The 24926-nt window shown below is 42.4% G+C and overlaps 3 protein-coding genes across 16 annotated transcripts in view; 2 read left to right on the top strand and 1 right to left on the bottom strand.

Annotated features, from left to right (window-relative positions):
- Positions 1-501: 501 nt before the first annotated feature.
- On the top strand, positions 502-5842 carry SLC10A4 (solute carrier family 10 member 4). The gene is made up of 3 exons (XM_079921165.1): positions 502-1214; positions 1991-2201; positions 5295-5842. Exons 1-3 carry the CDS (start codon positions 619-621, stop codon positions 5805-5807), a joined length of 1320 nt encoding a protein of 439 aa, XP_079777291.1. The 5' UTR covers positions 502-618; the 3' UTR covers positions 5808-5842.
- A 1358-nt stretch (positions 5843-7200) lies between these two features.
- Positions 7201-21415, top strand: ZAR1 (zygote arrest 1). 3 transcript variants are annotated; one of them, XR_013827960.1, is made up of 7 exons: positions 7201-8073; positions 9772-9864; positions 9949-10023; positions 11294-11496; positions 13974-14039; positions 18473-18554; positions 21394-21415. XR_013827960.1 is itself a non-coding variant. In XM_079919438.1 (4 exons), exons 1-4 carry the CDS (start codon positions 7219-7221, stop codon positions 11435-11437), a joined length of 1167 nt encoding a protein of 388 aa, XP_079775564.1. In that variant the 5' UTR covers positions 7201-7218; the 3' UTR covers positions 11438-11616. The 3 variants fall into 3 exon arrangements, 2 of the variants coding, with proteins under 2 accessions (XP_079775564.1, XP_079775565.1); XM_079919438.1 differs by lacking the exons at positions 13974-14039; positions 18473-18554; positions 21394-21415 and having other exon boundaries at positions 11294-11616; XM_079919439.1 differs by lacking the exons at positions 13974-14039; positions 18473-18554; positions 21394-21415 and having other exon boundaries at positions 9949-10034; positions 11294-11354.
- Positions 14914-24926, bottom strand: part of FRYL (FRY like transcription coactivator) — a 293018-nt gene continuing 283005 nt past the window's right edge. For 10 of the 12 annotated variants that reach the window (XM_079919426.1, XM_079919427.1, XM_079919433.1 and 7 more), the window contains 5 exons: positions 22402-22470; positions 19650-19667; positions 18727-18837; positions 17522-17712; positions 14914-17201 (listed from right to left, as the gene is read on the bottom strand). In XM_079919426.1, coding sequence (XP_079775552.1) covers positions 16943-17201; positions 17522-17712; positions 18727-18837; positions 19650-19667; positions 22402-22470 — 648 coding nt within the window. In that variant the 3' untranslated portion in view covers positions 14914-16942. The remainder of the gene's footprint in view (positions 17202-17521; positions 17713-18726; positions 18838-19649; positions 19668-22401; positions 22471-24926) is intronic. The other 2 variants (XM_079919430.1, XM_079919432.1) reach the window with 1 other exon arrangement.

Raw genomic sequence — 24926 nt, forward strand, 5'->3', positions numbered from 1 at the left:
CTAGATATTGTGTCTTACTACCAGAGGGCAGCTCCTATTAAGTCAGGCACCCCTCGGGATGCTAGCGGTTGCAAGCTCTTTGAACAGTGTGTGTGATGTATGTGCGTCCATAGACAAACTCCTCTCTCTCTCTCTCTCTCTCTCTCTCTGTATGTCTGGCTTTCCAGATTTCATTATCAAAGAGGCACAGCCCATCAGAGAACTTGGTCAGCAGCCAGGCACAGTTTTTTCTTCTTGTCCTTTGTCAGGTCTTTGTTCCGCCCCTGGCTACACTCTAACAGAACCACTTACTGGTGATTAAAAGGAGGGGACTCGGCGGCGGGGGCGGCGCCTGCGGGCGCGGGGGCCCAGCGATTGGGTTCACCCTCGGGGGCTGCGCTTTCTTAAGTGCCAGCCAGCGGCCTTCGGCCGACCCCCAGCCGAGCACCGACCCGTTGCCCCGGACGTCAGCCGCGCGTAGCACAGCCTTGCCACCGGCTCCCGTTTGGCGGGTGCGGACGGGCGGACAGACAGACGGACGGCGGTGGCGACCGAAGGCGCAGAGTCGCGCGCGGCGGGAGGGCAGAGAAATCCGCAGGGCGGGCAGGAGCCAGACTCGCAGCCTCCCGCCGAAGCGCCATGGACGGCACCGGCAACGCCACCCTGCTCTTCGGCCCGTCCTCGCTGCAGCCGGACAACTACACCTTGTCGCCCAACGCCAGCAGCCTGAGCCCCGGCCCAGACGCCCCCCTGGCGCCCGCCTCCAGCGCCGGCCCCAGCCCCGGGCTCAGTGTCGCGCCGGGGCCCGGCGTCAGTTTCAGCCCCGGCCCCACTCCGACCCTGACGCCGACGGCCGGCTGCTTCGCGGGTGGCGCCGCCGGCCCGAGCCCTACCCTGTTCGCTCAGCCCGAGGCCGCCCACGAGCCCCCGTTCTGGGACACGCCGCTGAACCACGGGCTGAACGTGTTTGTGGGCGCCGCCCTATGCATCACCATGCTGGGCCTGGGCTGCACGGTGGACATGAACCACTTCGGGGCGCACGTCCGTCGGCCGGTGGGCGCGCTGCTGGCCGCGGTCTGCCAGTTCGGCTTCTTGCCGCTGCTGGCCTTCCTGTTGGCGCTCACCTTCTCCTTGGACGGGTCGGCCGCCGTGGCGGTGCTCCTATGTGGCTGCTGTCCCGGCGGGAATCTCTCCAACCTGATGTCCCTGCTGGTTGACGGCGACATGAACCTCAGGTACGGAGCTGCTGTCCGGTAGGCATCTCTCTTCTCCCAGTCAACCGCGTGTACAGCCATGCGTTCAAGACCAAGGAGGGAGGAAGGAGAGGTGGTTAGAATGAGGCGCGGAAGAGGGGAGAAGAAACTGGAGATGATGGGGATGCCTGGGCTTTGGAAGTCCAGGCAAACATGAAGAGGTAGGGTTGGAGGGGAGAAGATCTAGACGGGGACAGAGGTGCTCTGAGGGTCTTGGAGTCTCATCCACAACTGCCTCCCCACCCTCCCTGAGTGTTGGGCTGTCAGTGCAGGTTTGCAGGCCCCGGAAGACAAAGGAAACTGGGAAGTCTGAAACCAGGACTCACGGGAAATGTAAAAGCAAAATAGGACTATTGGCTCCAGTAAAGAAAGTAATCTCATATATAAGACAATATAATTGAGGTTAATCCAACAAGTAGTATTCAGCAGCTTTACCATGCCTCATAGGGTGCTTTGGAGGATTAAAAAGAAAACAAAAATGTTCCTGGCTCTCACAGTCATCCAGACTGTAACCAGCTCAATAGGCTGTATAAAGCAGAGGGCAGCAGCCCTGAGATTTTTCTTCTCCTGCCTGGAGTTCACGTTTCAGTTGGGCTTAGCCATGCTGCTCTCTTGGTGCTCCCCTGGGATGAAGCAGGTTCTTCCCTGACTTCAAGCTGGGGGACTTGCAGTCTCCCCCGTTCTCTTCTACCCAATGTTCAAGCAAGGTTCTTTGGCTCAAAACCCATTCCAACTTCTGTCCATTCCCTTTTCTGCAGCATCATCATGACCATCTCTTCCACGCTCCTGGCCCTGGTCTTGATGCCCCTGTGCCTGTGGATCTACAGCCGGGCTTGGATCAACACTCCTCTGGTGCAGTTACTGCCCATAGGGACAGTGATCCTGACTCTCTGCAGCACTCTCATCCCTATTGGTTTGGGCGTCTTCATTCGCTACAAATACAACCGGGTGGCTGACTACATTGTGAAGGTAAGGTCACTCTTCACTTTGCATACTTTACACACGTAGAGAGTCCTTGGTCTCTGACCCATGGCTGAAACAGTGAGAAGTTTGGGAAAGAGAAGTAAGGAAGAAAAGGACTGGGTAGCCCTTGCATGGATAAACTTAAAAAAAAAAAAAGAAAAGTTTATGCCACAAATATAACTTCTGTTCCATCTTTTGGAACTTCAAAAATAATAGCTTTAATTAAGACACCGGGTTAATTAAAAACAGCATAAGAGAACTATCAGTATTCATAGGAGGAAACAGACCATGGGGGGAAAAGATGACAGTGCAATTAAATGGCAACATGTTTTCCACTAAGAAGTCATGTATTACTAAAAATCAAAGCAGGTTAAATAAAATTAATAGGATTTGTGCAGTACTTTTGAAATGCATTACAGTACTCTACTTTTTAAAAGTGGAACTCTAATTCTGAGAAACTCTGTAGAAGTTTCCTTTAAAATGTTTTATTAATTTTCCAAAAGTAAGTTTACACTAATAAGACAAAAAATTTAAAAGTTACATCGTAAAAAAATTACATCATAGAATATAATAGAATACACAAAACATTGGCTTTAAAGCACAAAATAAAATTAGGTCCTGGGTAAATAATGCAGAATATATTCACATTACTAAATTTGTGTTTCTTTTCCCTTCCCCATTGCAATATTTCATTTTTAAAGGTAGTGGAAGAATGGGATTTCTATTATTTTGTGCAATATTTCCAAAATTGCTTTATTTTAAAAAATTGATGCTTTTTGTAGCAGTAGAGATTTTGTAATAGTTGATTGGAGAAAAAATTTAAATATTTCTAAATTAAACTTTCTTTGAAAACTCAAAAGTAGTAGTAAATAAGAATAAATCATGAACAAGATTCTCATTTTAGGAAGTTAATCAAATAAAATACATAACGAATTAGTCTAATTAGTGTAAAATGTACATGCAAATTCCTTCAGACAATGAAGAGAAAAAGGATCACTCTAATGTTTCAATTATGTAGATTTAAGAAGACAATTTTTTGTGTTTTACTTATACCAAAGTAATCTGATTATACAGAGGGGCTAACTTTTATTAATATGAAAAATAGAGGGCTCTTTTCAGTACATATATCCAGCCTTGAGTAAAAAAATTATGCTCTATTGTAAGCGTATATATACTCTGAATGTGATAAATATATATGTACATGTAAATATACATATTTGTTATATGTTATTCATAACATATCTATAGATCATTTTGAGATCACTAAGAACTTACTAAGCTTGATCATTAAGGTAATACTATTAATGTGATGGCATTTACTATAAAACCTTGGGAATTCTAAGAGAAAGTCAAATAACCTATTTCCACGCTAAAAACAGGTAAACATATTTAAATAACAGACAATTCAATAGGATAGTGTAACTTTGAGTTTAAGCTGAACCTATTCCATAGCCAGCACACTCATTAAGATCCACTTCATAATATTTTTATACTTTTGCAAACACTTTAAAATGAGCATTCAGTGTCAGTGTTCACCCAAATGATTTTAAATGGTTCAAAGGAAATGTTAGAGCCAATATTTTCACAACGAAGAATCAGATTTCCTCTCAAAGCTATTGATGTAGACACACTCTGAAACTTAATATAAGTTTTGATTTATAAAAGTTTGGTTTCTGCTAATTGTACATTTGTAACATGAGTATCTTATATAATAATTACTTCAGCACCATTTAGGGTAGACTTTTTGACCAGCCCAGTTAAATTTTGAATAATCTTTTAAAGAATATAAAGTATATGCCAATCCCATAGACTCCAAAGGGGTATCCTCCCAGATGTCTAGGGAACCAGAAGCAACACTTAAACTGTTCTGGATCTGTAGTCCCCCTCACAGACACCCACCCAATCCCCTCCCCCATTAAAAAAGAAAGCTACCGATCTGAAGGAGAACTAGGAGAAGGATTTTTAGGTTTCCACCTTACCATTTACAAGCCTGTCTTATTTGCATGAGTGAAATGTACCAGTCAGACATCAAGATGACACACTGTTTTATACAGTCAATCGTTTTTATCTAAAATCCTTCTATTATATGTAATAATTCCTAAGCGTCATTAGAGACTTACATGTGGGAGTTTTCTCATGAACAGGTGAAAAAGCAGGGAGTTGCAGGATTGCAAAGAATTCCTCACATCTTATGTTTACATTTTTTTCTTTTCTCTTACCTAATCTAAGAGTTGTAATTGTTTGGGTACTGCTAACAATTCTCTGAGCTATAAAGTATTTTGAAGGTTAAAAATATCAGACACTCAGTTTCATAAATCAATAGGCTTTTATGTCCTGTGTAAAACCGGAACTAATTTCTTATGGAAAACACTGGGTCCTGTTCAGGGAAAGCAATGTCCATCTGTCCACTCTATTCATCAGACCATACCTGGTGTCTTGGACTCAATTCTAACTGCTCTGTTTTTAAGAGGCACATTCACAAATTAAACAAATGCTCAGAACAGTCAGGACTCCAAAACAGTTATGGAATTGAGGCTGAAAGCCTGGGACGGTCTGCCCCCAGAGAAGAGTAGCCTTCCCCTCATAACTGGTTTTTAAACTTCTGGAGGCTGTTTTGCAGGAGTAGCCGTCTGTCTGTGCTGCTCCTGAGGGCCTATCGAAGACAATGGCTGGCAGTTATAGAAGGCAAATGGTCACTAGACATAAAGACAGGTTGCCAGACAATTAGAGCTGTCTGACACAGCCTGGATGCCTCCTGAAGAGGTGATCTACCCATCTTCAGAAATACTCTGTCAGAGACTTTTTTTTTTTTTTTGCGGTACGCGGGCCTCTCACTGTTGTGGCTTCTCCTGCTCCACGGCATGTGGGATCTTCCCAGACTGGGGCACGAACCCGTGTCCCCTGCATCGGCAGGCGGACTCTCAACCACTGCGCCACCAGGGAAGCCCTGTCAGAGACTTTCAGTGGCGAAGATCTCCATTCTGTGTGGGAGGTCAGACTAGATGACTCTCCTCTTCCAAGAGCCCAGGATCCCCTTGCCTGAATCCCTCTTCAACTACCTCATTTTTGATGGCTTGTTTATCCCTGTTCTTTTACTAGGTTTCCCTGTGGTCTCTGCTAATGACGCTGGTGGTCCTTTTCATAATGACCTGCACTATGTTAGGACCCAAACTGCTGGCAAGTATTCCTGCAGCTGTTTATGTGGTAGCGATTTTTATGCCGTTGGCAGGCTACGCCTCAGGCTATGGCTTAGCTGCTGTCTTCCATCTTCCACCCAACTGCAAGAGGACTGTGTGCCTGGAAACAGGGAGCCAGAACGTGCAGCTCTGTACCGCCATTCTAAAACTGGCCTTTCCACCGCAAAACATAGGAAGTATGTACATGTTTCCCTTGCTTTATGCCCTTTTCCAGTCTGCAGAAGCAGGGATTTTTGTTTTAATATATAAAATGTATGGGAGTGGAATATTGTACAAGCAAGATCCTCTAGATGAGGATGAAGATACAGATATTTCTTATAAGAAACTAAAAGAAGAGGAAATGGCAGACACTTCCTATGGCACAGTGAAAGCAGATAATTTAATTATGATGGAAACCACTCAGACTTCGCTCTAAATAGAGATACACAAGAGAGTTTATCTTGCTGAAATATTACTTCATGTTTATGGTCTGTGGTAGTGTCTATGGTTTACATAAAGAACAACAATTGGTTCACATTATTATACATGTAGCAGTTTTGATCTGCCCACCATAAGGTTGCATTGGTATATTAACCAAGCGTTTTCATAAATTACAAATCAATGTCGTAATATAACTTGCACCTGGGATTGCGAGGGTGCCGCCTGAACAAATGTGCTTTTTGGGTTTTTCATCGTTACCGATTTCTATGATCGTTTCAAATATGTTAACTCTTAGAAAACAGGGTCTTGGAAATGTAGAATTTTGACGCACTATCTTATATGAGTAAAAACACGCTATATTTGTAAAGCATAATTGAGTTTAATGTACTTGTTGTTAAAAAAAAGTGTGCTTGCTCAGCTTATAAATACTTGACATTGTTAAAATTTGACCTGTATTCAGAAGAATCCCCAAACAGGTCTATTAAACAATGAAATATAGTATTTTATTGTCCAACCTGTATCAAATCAGAGAAAAATTACATTAACGTATTTGATTACTCGACCTGGTATCTATTTGTAACGAGCAGCCAACGTGTTTCTAGTGGACAAGGCATTTGCTTTCAGCTGGGGACTGATTTGGTCTTCTGCATTTGTGTAAACACACCCTAAATCAGTTTCTCTTTTGGAAAGTTTATTTGGTTAGGAAAATCCGTAGAGCGACTGTCTACCCCAGAGAAGAGCAACAGTTATCAGACCCTCGTGGTACTCAACAGCACCACCTGGTCACCGTTTGAGGTGGGGGGTTGGGGGCGCGGCGGGGGTGGAGTACGTTCTCCAAAGGGAGAAAACGATTAGCCTAGTCACAGATGCCCTGGAATGCTTTCCCTATGCACTTACTGAAAGGGTTCAAGGCGTAGATTTCTCAGGGCAGCCCTGAGATGATGAAATAACCTACAATCTGAGATCGTAGGTATCAGACCCAGAGCAGTTCCCCCAAATCTTCGCATTTTTGCTCACTAGCCAGAGGCAATCAGCCTCGCCTCAGCTTCCCGGGCGGCGCCGACGATCACCCAGGGCTGGGGACCACCTGGCTCAGCGAATCGCCGTTATGGTTCTGCTGGTATCCTCTTCACCTGGAGCTAGTTCACTTACAGACCAGTTCTGCTTCGCAAAGAAAGCCTTCTTTGCAGATCATCTCAGGGTATTTGTGCCAACCTCCGGGTGTGGAAAGTTCCCACACCGAGAAAGTCTGGCAGGGGCCCCTCCGGCGGGGACACCAGCGGGTGGCGGGGAGGGTGCGGGGGGCCGAGCAGCGCGGCCAGCGGGGGTGGGGCCCGCGCCCGGCTGCCCCCGGGAGGTCGCTTATTTAGGACGCAGGGGCGGGCAGGAGCGGCAGGGGTGCGCTGATGGCTGCTCTGGGGGACGAGGTGCTGGACGCTTACATGTACCCGGCGTGCGCCCTCTACTCGTACCCGTACCCCTACCCCTACCCGGCCGCCGCCAAGGGCAAGGGAGCGGCGGGCGGGGGAGGCTGGCGGCACCGGGACGGCGGCTACCCTCCCGTTTCCTCCTCCTCTGACGGCGCGGCCTCGTCGTCTTTCCCGGGCTACGGGCAGCTAGCGGCCGCCGAGTACTTCCACAGCTACCAGCGGGCGCAGCTCATGGCCCTCCTGTCGCAGGTGGGCCCCGGCCTCGCCCCGCGGCCCGGCCGCGCCAGCATTCGGGACGTGGCTGTGCAGGTGAACCCGCGCCGCGACGTCTCCGTGCAGTGCTCGCTGGGGCGGCGTACGCTGCTGCGCAGGGCCCGCGAGCCCGGCCCTGAGCCCGAGGGCGCGGCGGGCGCGGGCGGCAGCTGCCCGGCCTCCCCGGAGCTGGCCCGCCGGGGCCCCGAGCAGGGCAGCCCACCGAGCGGCGCCCCGCGGCCCGTGCGCTTCCCGCGCACCGTGGCGGTGTACTCGCCCGTGGCTTCCCGCCGCCTTTCCACCCTCCTGGAAGGGGCCGAGACTGCGGCGGCCGAGCAGAGGCCCGGGGCGCCGGACGGAGAGCGAGGGCCGCCAGCTGCGAGGACCCGAGGCCCCGAGGAGGGAGAGGGGTCGGCGAGGAAGGATCCCCAACGGCCGCAGTCCGAGGAGGACGAGGCCCAGGCCGGCGTACCGGCGAGCAGGGAGCAGCCCCCGCCGGTGGCCGGCGCCCCGGACGCCGCGGGCGAGAGGTGGTCGCCGCGGAGCCCCCAGCCGGGCAAGGAGCGCCTGCGCTTCCAGGTGAGTCCCGAGTCGGCCAGGGAACCGGCGGGGGAGCCCCAGGGCTGTGCGCCCTCCTGGCTCGCGTCCCCGTCCCCGCCCCGCGGCTGCTCGCGACAGACAAGTGGAGGCGCGCGCTCCCTTAGGCGCGGGCACTTCTGTGTGCCTTTCGGCAGCTGCTGAAGTCGTCTTTCTCCGGCAGAATTCAATCCAGTGTAGCTTGCGTGTTGCTGCGATGGTAAAACACCGGTTGCACAGGGGTGGCCGAGGAAACGCCCTTTTAACATTCTTATTCCGAGCGTATTTGCTGTATCAAGTTCTGACCACGGGAGTGTAGTCCTGTGTTGATCCTGCACTGGGTGATCTAGGATGGGTCTCGGAACATCAGAAGGTGAACTTAACTGGCAAAGGGAGTTGATTGCCAAGGATCCCACTCACATTTTCTCATTCAGTGTGTTAGAAACCGTTAACAGTTGACTTCTGGGGTCCTAGTCAGGATCTTCTCTTGCCCTTAAGACGCACCCCTCTTCAGAAATCTAAGAGTACTGCTGGAGCATCTGTGCTGGGCTGCATTGCTGCCTGAGAGGAGCAGGCTTGGAAGGCCAGTTGGTACTTGCCTGAAACTGGAAGGGCTGGAGCACACTGAGGGGTTGTAACCCAGGGGAGTGGAAAGGCTGGAGAGGTATTAAGAGGCCCGGAAGAGTCCTTTTGGGGTCTCTTCCAGGCTCCCCAGGGCTGTTTAGTGGGGGAGGGGGAACACAGAGTGAATCAAGTTTGTGCACAAGCTGTGTGTGATCTTAAGTCTTTACCTTCCTGGGCTTCAGTTTGCTCACCTGTGAAATTGCTCAGTGTCCTCCAAAGTTCCTTCCAATTCTAAAGGCCTAACTCCAAAAACTTGTTTACAACTTGTTTCTCACTGAGAAGAAGAACTTAAGAATAAGGTAATACTACTTTTGTTCATATTATGTGTGAATTATGGCTTATCCGTATTTTAGATTCCCAGCACCACTCTTTGGTGGAAACTTAATTAGCAGCATAGAGAACTTTTTTTTTTTTTTTTTTTTTTTTTTTTTTACGGTACGCGGGCCTCTCACTGTTGTGGCCTCTCCCGTTGCGGAGCACAGGCTCCGGACGCGCAGGCTCAGTGGCCATGGCTCACGGGCCCAGCCGCTCCGCGGCATGTCTTCCCGGACCGGGGCACGAACCCGTGTCCCCTGCATCGGCAGGCGGACTCTCAACCACTGCGCCACCAGGGAAGCCCATAGAGAACTTTTTTCAAGGTGTTCACCCAAGATCACTTTAGGATGCAGAGTCTAGTTTCTTTTCTTGAGTTTAACCACTTCATTCACGTGTGTTCTAAGATCAGACCTATTCTACAGAGAGAAGCCCTCCCCAAAGAATCCCAAAGTTCAGGAACTCTATGTGTTTGGCTTTCCCCTTGCCTGCCTGAGGGAAAACACCTGCTTAGTAATTGTTAATTTGCTTTATGAACCAAGATAATCTGGTACATAAATTCCGGTGGGCCCTTGCTTTTCTACTTGATTAAGCCATTAGCTTTCGTAATGATTACGTCGTGGAGACGGACTTGAACCTGATTCTACTTTCCTCCAAGATATGGAGTGGAGTTGCCAGTTTTAAGTGTCAGATCCTTTCCAAGCTTCTGAGATGAAGGCTAATTCAGATGTCATGTTGGTTAAACTCTGCTCTCCTTTTGCTCAGTTCTTAGAACAGAAATATGGCTACTATCACTGCAAGGACTGCAACATCCGATGGGAAAGTGCCTACGTGTGGTGTGTACAGGGCACTAACAAGGTAAGAAAGGCCCTGTAACTGGCATCATCCTGACAAAAGGTTCAGGAGGGTTTTACTCTAAGTTTTTCCTCTTTCCCGTCACAGGTTTACTACAAGCAGTTTTGCAGAACATGTCAGAAGTCTTATAACCCTTACCGAGTGGAGGATATCACCTGTCAAGTAAATTGAATGTTTGTATTTTGTGTTTGAACTGGGTAGTGATTAGAAGATTTGGAGGTAGTTTCTTGAATGTATTTCCTAAAAGAGCCTAGATTCCCAGTGACCTGAGGTTTTGATTTCTTTCTGGAAGGAGTTGTAGAAATAATACTTAACTGGGAAACAAGGCCTTGGTGTTAGGTTTTCTCCTGCTCTTGCAAACCTCGGTCATGTGAACGTCTCTAGAAGCTGTTGCCTCACTTGCAGTGTGGAAGAATGTTTGCTTTGCCTGAGACTCAGCTGAATGTAGGAGAAAGTAAACCTAGAAAACAGATTATCTTTCTACTATTATGAAGTAGTAAAGGTTGACGGCTTTACCCAAATGCGTTTTATGAAGCACATACGCAAGTTAAAGTACTTAGTAAAAGCACGGGTTTTTTAAAGTTTCCATTTTGCCTGTGAGTTCTTCAGGAAGGGATTTGTTTTAAAGTCAACCTAAGCTGCTTTAGCTTTAACCCTAAGCTTTATGGGGTTAACTGGTAACACGTTGCTTGTTACTGTTAACTGAGCACTGCACTGTGATAAAGGGCTCTGATCATCGAAGAGGGAGAAGTGACTACACTTGCCTGTTAATCACACAGCTAGTGGAGCTTGACTTGCCAGTAGAGGCACAGCCTAATCAACACACTTGGCTCCAGGTGGATGCCGGAAGCATGAACACCGCAGGTTGGGTGGAGAGAAATTAAGTGTGGAAAACGTAGACTAACCTAGATCTTGGGAGAGTAGGGTAGATTCTCAAGTAGGAGAGAGGAGTTTGACAATGAAAGCGAACTTTCTAAGCACTCTGCTCTTGGCCCGGCAGTTGCTGCTCTGCCTTCTGCCTCAGCTTGCGGTCCTTCGGAGCAGGGAGAAGGGCTGAGGTCAGCCACTGGTGCCGGGCCTGCTAGTGGTTCCTGGCCTCACACCTTCGATGTTGTTAAACTCCTCTCTCCTGCTCGCTTGTTCTCCACCCTTCAAGGGCAGGGACAGATTTCCTTTTAAGCTGTTTTAAAAGAAACTTCACACAATTCAGCATTGAATCCTGTGCAACCTGGGAGCAGGACTGCATGATAAAATGCTCTCCTCCCATCCTTCTCCTTGCTAGGAAGGGATGTAGACAGAACAAGATTAGCACAGGACTTTGCTGAGCGTGCATTCAGTTAGTATTTGAATGGACTAGAAAAATAACTTTGAAGTTCCAGGACATCACCAAGCGTTTATGTTCTGTATGTACTTCTCACTTTTTTTTTTTCAGAATTGTAAACAGACTAGATGCTCCTGCCCAGTAAAAGTTCGCCACGTGGACCCCAAAAGGCCCCACCGTCAAGATCTGTGTGGGAGATGCAAAGGCAAACGCTTATCCTGTGACAGCACTTTCAGTTTCAAATATATCATTTAATTGAATGTGAAAAAACCAAAACACTGGTCCCGCCGAACGTGTGCTAGTGGAGCAGACAAGTGAGCTTTTTTCCGTGCCCCTCTTCCTCCTCTCTGCCGCTCCCTCAAAGTACTTCGTGAAAGGCTGTATTTGACAAAGCTTGTCAAATAAAAGCATTGCAAAACAATTGATACACTGCGTAAAATCCTTAAGATTTAGGAGAGCCTGTCTTAACAGTCTGGGCCTTTTACTTTAATATCTGTCCATTGCTTACAGAGCAACCGGGCTCTGAACTAGGTTAGTCACTTGAGAGAAAAGTGTAGAGGGACTCACATGTGAGGTTTACTACTTGTAGGTCTGTAGGGCTGATGCCTATAAGAAATTAATTGAATAAAAAGCCATCTATTAAAATGAGCATCCTTCTGGGGCAGGTGGAGGCTAGAGCCAGGCCTTGACGTTTGAGGGGACTCTGATGTTTGGGGATGGGTAACGCAGAGTCAGAACCCAGAATGGATGGCCTACAGCTGATCTCGGTTTAGTCGGTGCTGAGGGAGAAAGGCTGTGAGCGCTGGTGACTTGCTAATCACCATGTCACCGGTACGGATGGGAACAGGGTGGTTAAGGGCAGCTTTAAGATGTTAAGTAACTTCAAGTGGACTTCAGCTGGTAATTTGTTAACTTAAAAAAAAAAAAAGCCCTCCTAAATGTATTTAAAGATTCAGTTAGAGGCAGCTTTATTTAACCTTTGTCATTATGCGCTTGCAGTTCTGTAAGTGGAAACGGTGTTTGGCGCCACCTAACACAGGGATTCTCATCCTAACCTGATTACCAAGCTTTCTACCCGATTACCAAGAAAACACTGAGACCCGGCACCAGCGCTCTCCCGGTGCAGGGATGGGGGTGGGGGATGATGTGAGGGATTTTAATGAAATCAGAGTTGAGAGCTGTTGATTTCTTGGTTACAGAAACCACATAATTGGAACCAGGTGCTAATTAGGCCTCCTTCCAGTTTTCTAAGCATCCCATTTTTAAGTTAACCCTTACTACCTCATAGGCCATATATAGTAAGTCTGTTAACATCTTGGATGCTTGAATGTAGACAAATATGGAGAATCAAAGAAACGAAAATGAGTTTGAAGTCTCTAGAACCCTTTATAGCAAGAGGGAAGGCCTCTAACCATATGGCTTGGGAAGGTGTTTGTAAAAAGGCAGATTCTTAGGTCCCTGTCTCTACTGAATCACTACATGGAGGTGAAGCATTGAATAAGCGCCCCAGGTATTGCTTATGGAATTGAAGTGTGAAAACTACAATTGAGTCAGCCTTGCACTTACCACAGAAAAACATGGCTGTGGGCTCTGCCCTCATAAAACTTCCAGTGTAGCGGGTGGATGGCCATTAACCTCCTGTATAAAACTTCTGCCATGTGCCATGTAAGACCTACTTGGTGCCTGGTAGGAGAAAAAAAAAGGACCTGACTTGGGGAGGTCAGGGAAGCCTTACCTAAAAAATGACACTACAGCTGAGCTAAAGTTTGGATGAGTTGAATTAGACAAAGAGGGGAAGAAAGAACTTTTCCAGACTAAGCTAATGTGTGCAAAGGCCCAGTGGTACAGAAAGCCAGGAGGCCACAGGGGCAGGGATGGGGATGATGGCAGGTGCAACTGATAGGCCCAGGCTGGGAGGACTCTTTGGACCTTGCTCAGGAGGACTGTTTTTCATATGTCATCAGTAAGAATCCACTGAAAGGTTTATAAAGCTGTGGTGGGGCATGGTGACAGATTCACCTTTTAAAAAAAAAAAAGATCACTCTGGCAGTATGGTGGATGCCTGTAAACCTGTCAGGAGTCTTGCAAAGATCAGATACAATGGTGGTGGGACCAAAGAGAAGTGAAGGGTGAGAACTCTAGGTGTGGGGGAAGGTGATGTGTTTTGTGCTGACACTATTAACTCCTGAGGTGGTTGAGGGGTATGTACAGGGACAGGAAACCGATCTGACTCACGTGACATGCAAGGGGTACATAATATTCACTCTAAGCATTTGCTGAATGAATGAGGAACAACAGAAGTATACCTTCAATGAGTCGTAGGACAAATTCAGTGGTTATTAATACAGCTATTAAAATGGCTATTAATCATTCTTTAAGCTTAATATTGTTTGCCATTAATTTTCCTAACAGAGCAGCTAACCCTATTTTACAGCTGAGGAAAGCAAGGATCAAAATATGTGTCACTTAGAGTTAGTGGCCATTCAGACATTGAACAAAGTGGTATAAAAACTCATGATTCCTAAGAGTTATGGTGATAACATTCTACCAATAAGGCACTGTCAAACTGTATGTATAATTGGAAATTTATAAAATTGATTTTTCTTTGAGAGATTGAGAGGCTAGAAGGAAATATCCCAGAATACTGTTCTCTCTGGGTGTCAAGAGAAGTGATTCTAGTTTTGTTCATATTTCTTACATTTGCTAAAGTGACAGTGGATTACTTTGAAAATTTAAAAATAAGAATGCCATAAAGTACAATTATTATCACATTGATTCTTATTTCCTCTAGTGTAGGTTATGCTGGTGGATGAGCAGTTCTCATAGACCAAAAGGAGGTACACTCACTCTGGCTTTGGTGAGTCTGTTCCAAGAAAATGTCTGACGATTTCCTAAATTTAAGGTAGATCTTATATCATTAAAAGTAGAAAATATTTTCTAAATTGTGTAAAAATCCTTTGGATTTTTCTTCTTTGGAGAAACTGCCAGATATTTGGTTTTTTTTTTTTTGTTTTTAATATTTTTTTATTTATTTGGCTGCACCGGGTCTTAGTTGCGGCACTCGGGATCTTTTTAGTTGTGGCATGCGAACTCTTAGTTGAGCGTGTGGGATCTAGTTCCCCGACCAGGGATCAAACCCGGGCCGTCTGCATTGGGAGCGCGAGTCTTAGTCACTGGACCACCAGGGAAGTACCCAGATCTCTTGTCTTGTGATTTTACAACCTTACTGTTTAAAAATGATAAATTTAGTGGGCAAAGGAAAAAGTTTGTATGAGCAAAGACTGGGCTCTGATTGGAACTCAATAAGGTGTTGTTTAATAAATTAAGCATTTGATATATTTTGTTAATAAGTGCAAACTTTGGACCCAGAGGACAAGGAGCAAAAAATTATAGGTTTTAAGGAAATCTGATTTGCAAAAGGACAATCCAAATGACTTTATATCTGCATCTTGCTTTCTGCATGTGTATTAATTTTTATTACATTATTAATAGGCTTAGTTACATATAAATAGGAGAAGGAAATTTCAACTGTTTGGAAGGTTTGGTTTGGGTAATTAGTCAATTGAACTGAATCTGTTCTCCCCCCCCTTTTTTTTTTGCGGGTTTTTTTTTTTTTTTTTTGCGGTACGCGGTCCTCTCACTGTTGTGGCTTCTCCCGTTGCGGAGCACAGGCTCCGGACGCGCAGGCGCAGCGGCCATGGCTCACGGGCGCAGCTGCTCCGCGGCATGTGGGATCCTTCCGGGCCGGGGCACGAACCCGTGTCCCCTGCATCGGCAGGTGGACTCCCAAGCACTGCGCCACCAGGGAAGCCCTGTTCTCCCCTTTTGAAGGAAAATTATTTTTAAGAATAATGAAGGCAACGTTTGAAAAGTTCCTTAATTATGCACACTCTAATCATTCATCCTTTCTTAAAATACAACACAAACCAACAGCTACAATGCTTTTTTATTTTAACAAAAAGGATATAAGGAGGGTGAGAAAAATAGGGGATGGTAAGATAGGCTGTAAAGTGTGGTGTGTCTCCAGACACCCACCCCTCTCTTCCTGCCCCACACCCAGAAGTTATTAAATAATTTAAAGGACACCATTTACAGTACCAGAACACCATCAAAATAATTGTTTTTATCAGGGTCAAAAAATACAGTGATTATGAATGTGCTGTGACCAGTTACAGAATTTTACAGGTAACATAACTCTAGTCAGCAGTCCAGCGGCGTGCACAGGGCCCTCAGTTAATGCACTTGAGCATAATTACATTTCTGGCAGGGGTCTGCACCACCAAGAAAAGGCAAAGCCAAGCATTTCATTTCTACATTCTAAACTCTGGAATCCCAGAGCCCAGTTTAAAAGAAAAGTCACAGTGGATAAGAGATGCATATAAAAAATACAAGGTGTTCCTTTCAAATCAGAGGAATTGTGGGACTACATTCATTTCTTTTACAAAATGCTATTTAAAAAAAGGACAGAGAATCCAGTTCATGTTATGCTACAGGCTTGGACAGTGAATAAGTATATTGCATGTTTTGGTAGTCAGTCTTCAGGCTTCCTTTCATCTTCCTCCATAGCCCCAGGTTCCTTTAGGGCGAAACATGTGAGTCCTGAATAAACATATAAAAATGCATTTGCATCTCTCTTCTTGAATTCTGCAGACTTGAGGGCCTGCAAGTCATATATTTTACCATCAATGACCACAATTTTTTCTTTAGCTTTGTACACCTCTTCTTGTATAACAGTGCATTGCACAAATGTACAAGAAAATACTGGTTTTAATCTATACAGTTTCTATAATAATTATGGAGTAAAATAAGTTAACTTTTCTAATGAGAAGAGCTGACGGGCAGCATACATCTTTATTTTACATTTTAAAGTCTCTGCAGGCATCTACTTTGGTTAGTTATCAACAATCGTAACATAAGCACTGATCAGAGAACTGAGCAGCATTCCAATAACGTTAACAGATATATTATTTCTTTTTGAAATACTGGGAAAGCCCAGTTTTAAAATATTATTAAAATGTTCTAACATTTACACACTATGAAGAGTTAGAGCTAATAAAATAAAATTTTTTCAAAAATAATCTTGCAGTGCTCTTTTAGGCATGCTCTGAGACGTTATCACCAAACATCCATACCTTGAAAATATGACTATCACATATTCACACATCTCAGCTCGCACACACACACAATTCCTTATACAGACCAAAAAACAAAACACCCACGCCCTTATCCCGCATGTTGGGGGAAAAAAAAAAAAATCAATGGTTTTTGCAAAGAAGTCTTTCTGTGTATATCCATCCGACTGGATGTTCTTCATGTAGATGATTAACTATCAGTTGTTGATTATGCTTGTGACTACTAGAAATCCAAGCATCTCTGCAGGTCTTCAGCTAAAATGAACCAGCCTCGATTTCAGCCTCATTTCACCTGCTTTCCAATGTCTCAGTATTAGAGGCCATTATTGCAGACATTCTTAGAATTCTTTTCTTTCTCCAGAAAGTAATATATTTGTATGCATCACTTTTAGCCCTTTTCTTTTCACTTAGGTAAAGTAATTTAAAAAATTCTTTCTTCATACAGTTATTGTGGGAGGTATTGGCAGCTGTTAAACCATTCGTTTTTTTCCCCTTCAGATCTGATTCTGACGTTCTTACTTTTTTACCCTGGTAAAGTTTGACAGTGAACTGCAAGGGTCCATAGAAGGTGCTCGTTAATATTCTTAATCGTCTTCAGTTTAGTCTCTTCCTAAATGCCTGAAGTTTCTCAGAATCCAGTGCTCACCAAATTTCCAATTGGTTTGGCCTGTGCTAGGAGTTGGTATGATTGCACCATGCGTAGAGACTCTCTTATTTCTAGATTAAGTTCCATCAATTTGTAGTTGGCTTCTGACATGTCCAGGTCAGAGCCTATGACTGCAAAGCTTCCCGTCTGGCCTAGGGTCTGGTGATGGAAATAGATGTGTAACAGTGTCTGGACAGGGTCATCTTCACAACTGCCAAAGATATCGTTGGGCCACAGAGATCTGAAAACACACAGTATTTTTAAGTCCTGAGACTCAAAGTAATTATTAAAGATAACTTTTAAGTTAATACCTATAAAAATAATTTCCTTTTGAATCACTGAGGATCTGTTTTAATATTTGAGCAAACATTACTGTGAAAGTATCACAGAATGAACAAAATCTAAAATTGGTGTCATTTCATTGGTAACTGTACAAAATAAGGTCATGTTTTCCTTTCACAAAGACATAATATTGAAACATCAGACTGAAAACCAAACCCAATCTTTATCAACTTCCAGTTAGGTATAAAGGCATCTCCTATAAATTCCTTCACAATTTACCTGAAAGCTTTGACTTGTGCTACAGCTGATATAAATTCCTTATTTTTCAAAGTTTCAATTAAAGTATGAATGGCAGTTTCTATAGTAGTTTGTGCAGCTTTGGAAATGTCAATTTCTTCATTTTCTGAGGCGGACTCGGCTTCTTTGAGGATACTTTCCAACTGGGCAAGTTCCTCTGACATGTTGAAGACCTAAAAGAAATAAATATACCTTAAAAGGATCAATTTGTATGTTCAGTAACAACAAGAGCATTTACTTGGCTGTGAAGATACATCTAATGGTGGCAGTATTTTCTCTTAAAGATTATTTTCAACGGTTAAACTTAGTCCTTATGGGCAGTTAATATTTCGAGTTCTTTATTCAGTTGGAATAAATAATTTCAGCTGCCAAATAGTAGTCTTTACTCTTGATAAAACAGTTTGTCTTAAGTGTAATAACTGTTACATTGTAATAAGTTAAAATAATTGGTTGCAACCAATGTTTATATTGGTTTTAACATGTGATATATACATCATCTTGGATAGTAAAAATACATTTATGTTATTTTTTTTTTTGCTAACAGTAGGCCTGGAATTATGGGATGATCATGAAAAAAATTTTGACAGTAATGAGAAGTCTTTATATTTTAAAGGGTTACTTACCCAGGGTATTTTATATAAACCAGTACATGTTTATTTTTTAAAATAAATTTAACCACTTTAGATTAGAAAGCGAAGTGATTTCCTCGGTGATAGTTTTGGTACCAGTGGTTGACAAGGGGGAAGAAGACTCAAGTCCCTACTTTTGAATCTATTCATGACACGATTTCTAACATTCGCAGTGCTCGACATGTTTATTCTTGTGTGCATTACTTAAACTATAGAAGTACTATGTGGACAAGACGTTAGAGGCTTTCATAATACGATTTTGTCTTTATTGAATTGACGTGCTTTACTTCATTTTTGATTGCAGATGATCTGTTGCTGCTACTGCGATCTTTAAGGTCTGGGATCTTTTAAGATCGCTGGATATCTGCTGTCAGATTTATGAACAGGTCCTGAAATAGTACATCATTTCAAAAACCAATAATGCTTAACTGGGGTGTGGGGAGGGAAAGATTCACTATAAGCGACTTTTCACTTCATTGCTCCTGCAAGGAAATATGTATGTATGTATTTTAATTTCCTAGAATCAGTTACTAGTGCCTAGTACAACTGAATATTTACCTCTGCTTCATTTTTAATTGTGTTTACTTGATTGATAAGTTTACAGTAGGCTTGGAACAGAAGCAGCAATTGAAAATGCAATTTGTATAACCTTCGGCAGAGCTCCAGTTCCTAGAAATAAATAACACTGTGTTAAATTTAGGTGTTATTTTCCATATCTGACTAGACAACATATTTCAAATAAAAATTTATAAGTAAATAATTGTTAAAATTTGTTCTGAGCTTAATTTTTCTGCAGTAAGCAAGTTAATATGGTATGAAGTTGATGAAAGACAGATGAAAGATGCTCTGAAGACTGGGATTAAAATAAAAATTTAAAGATTATTGGTTACATAATTCATTTTTAGTGTGAAGCACATTTTCACATTAGACAAACAAGATTTTTCAGCAGGCAATAAATAGAATGCTTTAAAAAGAATTCACTAGAACTTAAAACTTTAACTTCATAACGAGAAGAATTTACAAGTGCATATACTCTTGCCACACTGAGATGTACATCTCACTGCGTTTATCAACAAGTGCTTGATAAAGCAAAAAGTAAAACTCTGGATAACCTCTCACCTAAAAAGTAAGAATAGTTTGTCTTTAAAATGAGTTCCTTTTTTTTTAAGAAAGCAAATTTGTAATCTCACTGAAACAAGACAATGAAATTAACAAATGCACTTGGATTCTTAAAATTAAGAAATATAAAAGGAGACATGTTAGAGATGTGTAAAAAGGCAGCGCTAGTTGTACAGATTAATTATAACACCTCATTGTCTTTGTAGGACTGAAACATTTCATGGATTAGGGCTATGCAAAACTGAAGCACACACTACTCTTAAAGCAGTCCATGACAAAACATTGCTAGGTCACAAATGGCAAATGAAAACCAGTTTGTCTGACATGGATAAGTAGTCTATAAATTAAGACAGGTCACTTACTGCTAGAATTTCCATTTGCTAAGCAAGAAGGTGATCGGGTCACAAAAAATACAAAGGAAGAAAAAGACCAAGAATTAGTGTAACAAATCATTTTAACTAGGGTCACAGATGTCCCAGGCAAACTGAAGAACATTTAAAATTACACCCAAAAGAAAAATTTATGATGCTATTTCCAGAATAAAACTTTTTAGACATTTACTGTAACAATCCAGGGTGTTTTTCACCCTTTGCCAAATAACAGCTAAATCACATTTAGGCTATAGTTTATTTCTTGTGCAAAAGCTACAAAGAATAAAACTAGTGGGATATTGGGAAAGTTGGCTACTGAAAGTGGTCTTCTATCTGGGTTTTTATAGCCTTTCCAAAAAAAAAAAAAGCCAAATAAATTTCCGTTAGTAAAGTGGAAAACTTCTGATTAGAAAATATGAAATGATTTGCTCTTCTCAGAAAAGAACTGGTTTATAATTTTATGTAATATGTATTTGCCCATGAGAAGATTCTCTCTGGCGTGGCTCATTCTGGGTTGCCTACCCTTTGCTGTCTAAGTCCTAAGTTGCCATAATTAGTGCTGAATCGGAAGGTAAAATATTGAGAGCAGTTGTGTGTTTTAAATTGCATTGCAAATGTAATTTAGTAAACCTCAGAAGTTCAACCCAACTAGGTTTGAATCAAACGAGATAACGTAAAATACACCGTGAAACATCCAGGTTCTGGAATATTTAAAAATTATTACATTAAAATATCTACAGCAACTTAGACCTAGTCTCATTAATGGAGAAGAATGACTTCTAATTAAAACAGCAATCGCCAGAATGTAAATACTGCTTCTAAAAGTCCTTCTTGAAATCTGCTTTTCTAAATAGTTTCCTCTGAAGCACTGTTTACATAACATTTATTCCTATCAATTTAGAAGGGATTTGCTAAGCAAAGGTGAACTTCAGCTCCGTACTGCTTACCATAAATTATGTAGATGGTCATCCTGTGAATGTTAGTTGAGCACAATCCAATGTCAAACATATTAGCATATCTAAATTTCTGAGGTTTTACTTCATACAGTTTTATATGGAAACTAACAACAATTTGAGCTTTTAAATATTTTTTTTTCACTTCCATTAGCATAAATAAAAACTGACTCTACACACGTATTATCCAGAGCATCTACTTTGGGGTGTAATGGAAAAGAAAATCACTGATAAAGTTTACGATCACAACTGTAGGAAATAACACAGACGTAATTAATTTCATAGCTCTGAATTACTAGAAATCACGCTAAATATGTTAACACTGTACATTTAAAAATATTGCTTTTTAGTGTACTGAAATTTGCATATACAGTCTTAATTTACTTTTAATATGTATTAATTGCTTATTATGCAAAGGCTATACTGGTATACAGCAAAAGACAATACATAATGTGCAAAAAGGGACCCCTGCTCTCAAGGAGCTGAATGTGAGAGGAGACCTAAGATATCAGTGGACGTCTTCAATGTACAGAGTTTTCAGTTTTCACTTAGTAGAAAACCTCAAGCTATATTAATTGACACAGACTCCTGGAGATGGAACTCATTTTCTTCAAGGTAGAAGGGGTATAAGAAATCACTTAGTCTAACCACCTAATTTATATATGAGAAAAGCAGTTTGTTACTTGCTTAAGCCATAGTGGCAAAGACAGAATTAGAACCAAAGGATCTAATTCTAGTCTGGGGTTAATTTCTTATCTTGCCTCGTTTCTTTCTTTACACAGATTATTTGACAATTTCTTTATGACAGAGCAGGATTTGGAGTCAGCCTTCCAAGGTTTGAATCTTAATCTATTTACTTACTGATTCTAGATAAATTAGCTTCTCTGAGCCTCAATTTTAATTTGCATATACTTTTCCTCATTTATTTTAGAATATTTATTAATTGCTTATTATGTATCCTCATCTGTGTAATGGGGCTAATTACAACATCCACTAGACAGAGCTGTAAGGACTGAGATAATGAATGTGAAATGCTCAGCACAGTGCCTGGCAAATAGTTTACATTTATTGAGAGTATACTGGTATTTTCTCAACATTTCAGTTTTGTAAAGCTTCACATTTTTATTACAATAGTACAATAACTTACAGTGACTAGAAATCTGTAACAATCTGATGTTGTAAAAGGTTAGAATTCTCATGTCAAATGTAAAGGGTGTTAACTGATTAATACATGTTCCCCATATGAAGTTATACTTCTATTAGAATGATTTGTAGGTCTTAATTTTATCCTCCTTTAATGTATGTGTTGTGCACTTTTCTCTAAGCAAATATATTACTATTATTTTCACTGAATTTTATACTAGCAAAACCCATAATTTATCCAATCAGAACTTCAGCTTTGGAAGGGCTAGTATGAATGTATATAACATTACTCAGGTTTGATATCCTGACCAGACTATTTATCTGTAGAGTACTAATGCAGAATGAAAAAATGTTTAGAGAGGCAGATGCAACTAAAAGTCAACTTGGACTGTCCAGATATTCATCGAGCTTATCTATGGAATGTTATTAAGCTTCAGTCATAAGCTGGCCGTTCATTTTTATTAAAGTGAATTTTTCATTACTAAGCCAATATTCCATTGAACCTAACTTTTACGAAGATTGTTCTGATAACAAAAATGAAAAATGTTACAAATATTCTTTATTTCTAGGAATATCAAGGACATTTGAGCATACGTATTATTTTACCTGATACAGAAATATAGCAAAACTAAGAATAAGAAACTTACTTGTGCATCTGTGTTTATCCTATACATGTCTTCTTTGGCACCAAATGTCCTCTTACAATTGTCTAACCACTGAAAAAATAAACAACAGTAAATTTTAATACAGTAATTAATTGCACAAGGCATAATGAAATTGGTACTGTAATGGCCTGCTCATATAAAGCAACAACCTTGGACTTCCCTGATGGTGCAATGGTTAAGAATCCGCCTGCCAATGCAGGGGACACGGGTTCGAGCCCTGGTCTGGGAAGATCCCACATGCTGCGAAGCAACTAAGCCTGTGCGCTACAACTACTGAGCCTGCGCTCTAGAGCCCGCGAGCCACAACTGCTGAGCCCACGTGCCACAACTACTGTAGCCCGTGCGCCTAGACCCCGTGCTCTGCAACAAGAGAAGCCACCGCAATGAGAAGCCTGCTGGCCACAACTAGAGAAGAGCCTATGTGCAGCAACAAAGACCCAAAACAGCCAAAAATACTAAATAAATGAATTAATTAATTAAAAAAATAAATAAAACAACAGTCTTAAAAAGTGAACTTGAATTTCTAGGACTGGTTGTAGACATAGACTTTCATCTCCATTTGAGCCGAATCATTTGTATGCAACAAACCCAAGCAGAGGATACTGTGTATGTGGCTACATGCACATGCTGGGGACGGTTTACTAATGGAAACACAATCAGCTGTCTTCTATTCCAGGGCCTTGTGGCGCTCCATTTCAGTAAAGAATATTCATTTTGTAGATTTTATGGGAAATCTTCACAACCTATACCTGACCTTTGTCTAATGTAAGATGGGGAAATGAAAGATGGGCTTCCTGTCCTGTCAATTTAATAAAGGCAACTTAGAAAGAATTAACCAGGTCCGTTTGCTTATCGGAAGTGTAATTCTCAGAAGACTTGTGTCACTTTTTTTTTTTTTTGTGGTACGCGGGCCTCTCCCTGTGTGGCCTCTCCCGTTGCGGAGCACAGGCTCTGGATGCGCAGGCTCAGCGGCCATGGCTCACGGGCCCAGCCGCTCCGCGGCATGTGGGATCCTCCCAGACCGGGGCACGAACCCGTGTCCCCTGCATCGGCAGTTGTACTCTCAACAACTGCGCCACCAGGGAAGCCCTTGTGTCACTTTTAATTAGTGAAACAGAAACTAAAATACATTTTAAATCTTGTTTTTGTTTCTTTTTCTTCCTTTTTGGACAGCAATAAATGACAAACATATTATCTCCAATGAATACTGAATACAGAAGCCAAATGTGGATTTTCCTTTTCCAGGGGCTTGTCCTAAAGATGGATATTTATTTAAGGTACCTTTTCCTCGGTCAGATAAAAAGAAAATAATAGCACTATGGTTTAGTGGGGAAAAAACACTGGAGTCATAGAATTTCCAAGCTAAAGTGAAAGCTTAGAGCCTTCAAGTTGAGCTCCTGGGTTTCGACGGTTTGATATTATTAATATTACCAGTTCTTTTGGCTTCCTAGTTCTTTTTGTGTGATAGATTAAATATAATAAAACATATATATATATATATATATATATATGAAGTCATTAGGACTTTGAGAAAAACTACTAGCTACGTTTTTACTCTTTGAAATATTTCAGTAGTAGACATTTGAAATTCTCAGTTGTAGCTGTTAATGGTCTACATGCAAAGAATGAAAATTAGATGTCTCGGTTGTTTCAAAACAATCTCTTTGACCTTATGTCCCTTTTATCCTGGTTCCTCAGCCTGCATGGGCCCTCAGGCTCTTTACTTGACAGCCTCTCAGAAGAAAAACATGTTAGGTTTTCCTAGTAAGATACAGCTGCTGGTGGTCACTGTCAAAAGCTATCTAGCAGATTTCTTTATATGAGCAAAATTCAGTTGACATCTATCATGGAATCTGTACCTTAATCTTTATTCACTCAAAATGTTAAAATGCCTGTACACTTCATCCTCATCACAAGTCCGGCCCAGTTTGTCCAAGTATACTGATACATTTGAAAAAAATACTTTCAACTGCTTATTTAATGGCTTGTTCTTACTAGATATAATTTTTTATACTGTATGCCTATAATATGGCATTTGGGGGGCACTATTCAAAGTAATTATTTCTGATTTTTATTCCGTTACAAGAAAAGCCCCAACCCTATTGTCCCGTGGCTACACACTGGCCTGCAAAAGTACAGGTCCACACCTTCCCAGTCAGTGTATACAAGATACAGTAGACGGTTTGTGTACAGAATACCCTCCAACTCACATGTAACAGTCTTCCTGTCATGATGGATTTTTTTTACTCAAGGCTCAAATAAAGGTTAAAATTTAACTGGAGAGGTTTGGCTTCTGGGTATGATGGGGTAGCTTGTATAAGGCCAGTCCTCCAAGAACAACTATGGAAGCTGAATACCACCAGCCAGGAGGATTTAGGGAGTCAGAGAAAAGTACTGAAGGGAGCTGTACATTGACTCCAGCATTACCCTAGGGGACTTGCTCATTGATGTCCATGGGCTCAGAAGCTGAACAAAAAGTAGTGGCTTATAGTTCACTGGGCTGGGAA

This window comes from Stenella coeruleoalba (genome assembly GCF_951394435.1).
Source record: "Stenella coeruleoalba genome assembly, chromosome: 4".
Taxonomy (NCBI): Eukaryota; Metazoa; Chordata; class Mammalia; order Artiodactyla; family Delphinidae; genus Stenella; species Stenella coeruleoalba.

Bases quoted from the DNA above. Each gene is read 5' to 3' on its own strand.
- SLC10A4 (XM_079921165.1), top strand. From the start codon at position 619: ATGGACGGCACCGGCAACGCCACCCTGCTCTTCGGCCCGTCCTCGCTG. The intron at 1,215-1,990 runs GTACGGAGCTGC...CCTTTTCTGCAG, and splicing joins GACGGCGACATGAACCTCAG to CATCATCATGACCATCTCTT. The intron at 2,202-5,294 runs GTAAGGTCACTC...TTCTTTTACTAG, and splicing joins TGGCTGACTACATTGTGAAG to GTTTCCCTGTGGTCTCTGCT.
- ZAR1 (XM_079919438.1), top strand. From the start codon at position 7,219: ATGGCTGCTCTGGGGGACGAGGTGCTGGACGCTTACATGTACCCGGCG. The intron at 9,865-9,948 runs GTAAGAAAGGCC...TTCCCGTCACAG, and splicing joins GTGTACAGGGCACTAACAAG to GTTTACTACAAGCAGTTTTG. The intron at 10,024-11,293 runs GTAAATTGAATG...TTTTTTTTTCAG, and splicing joins TGGAGGATATCACCTGTCAA to AATTGTAAACAGACTAGATG.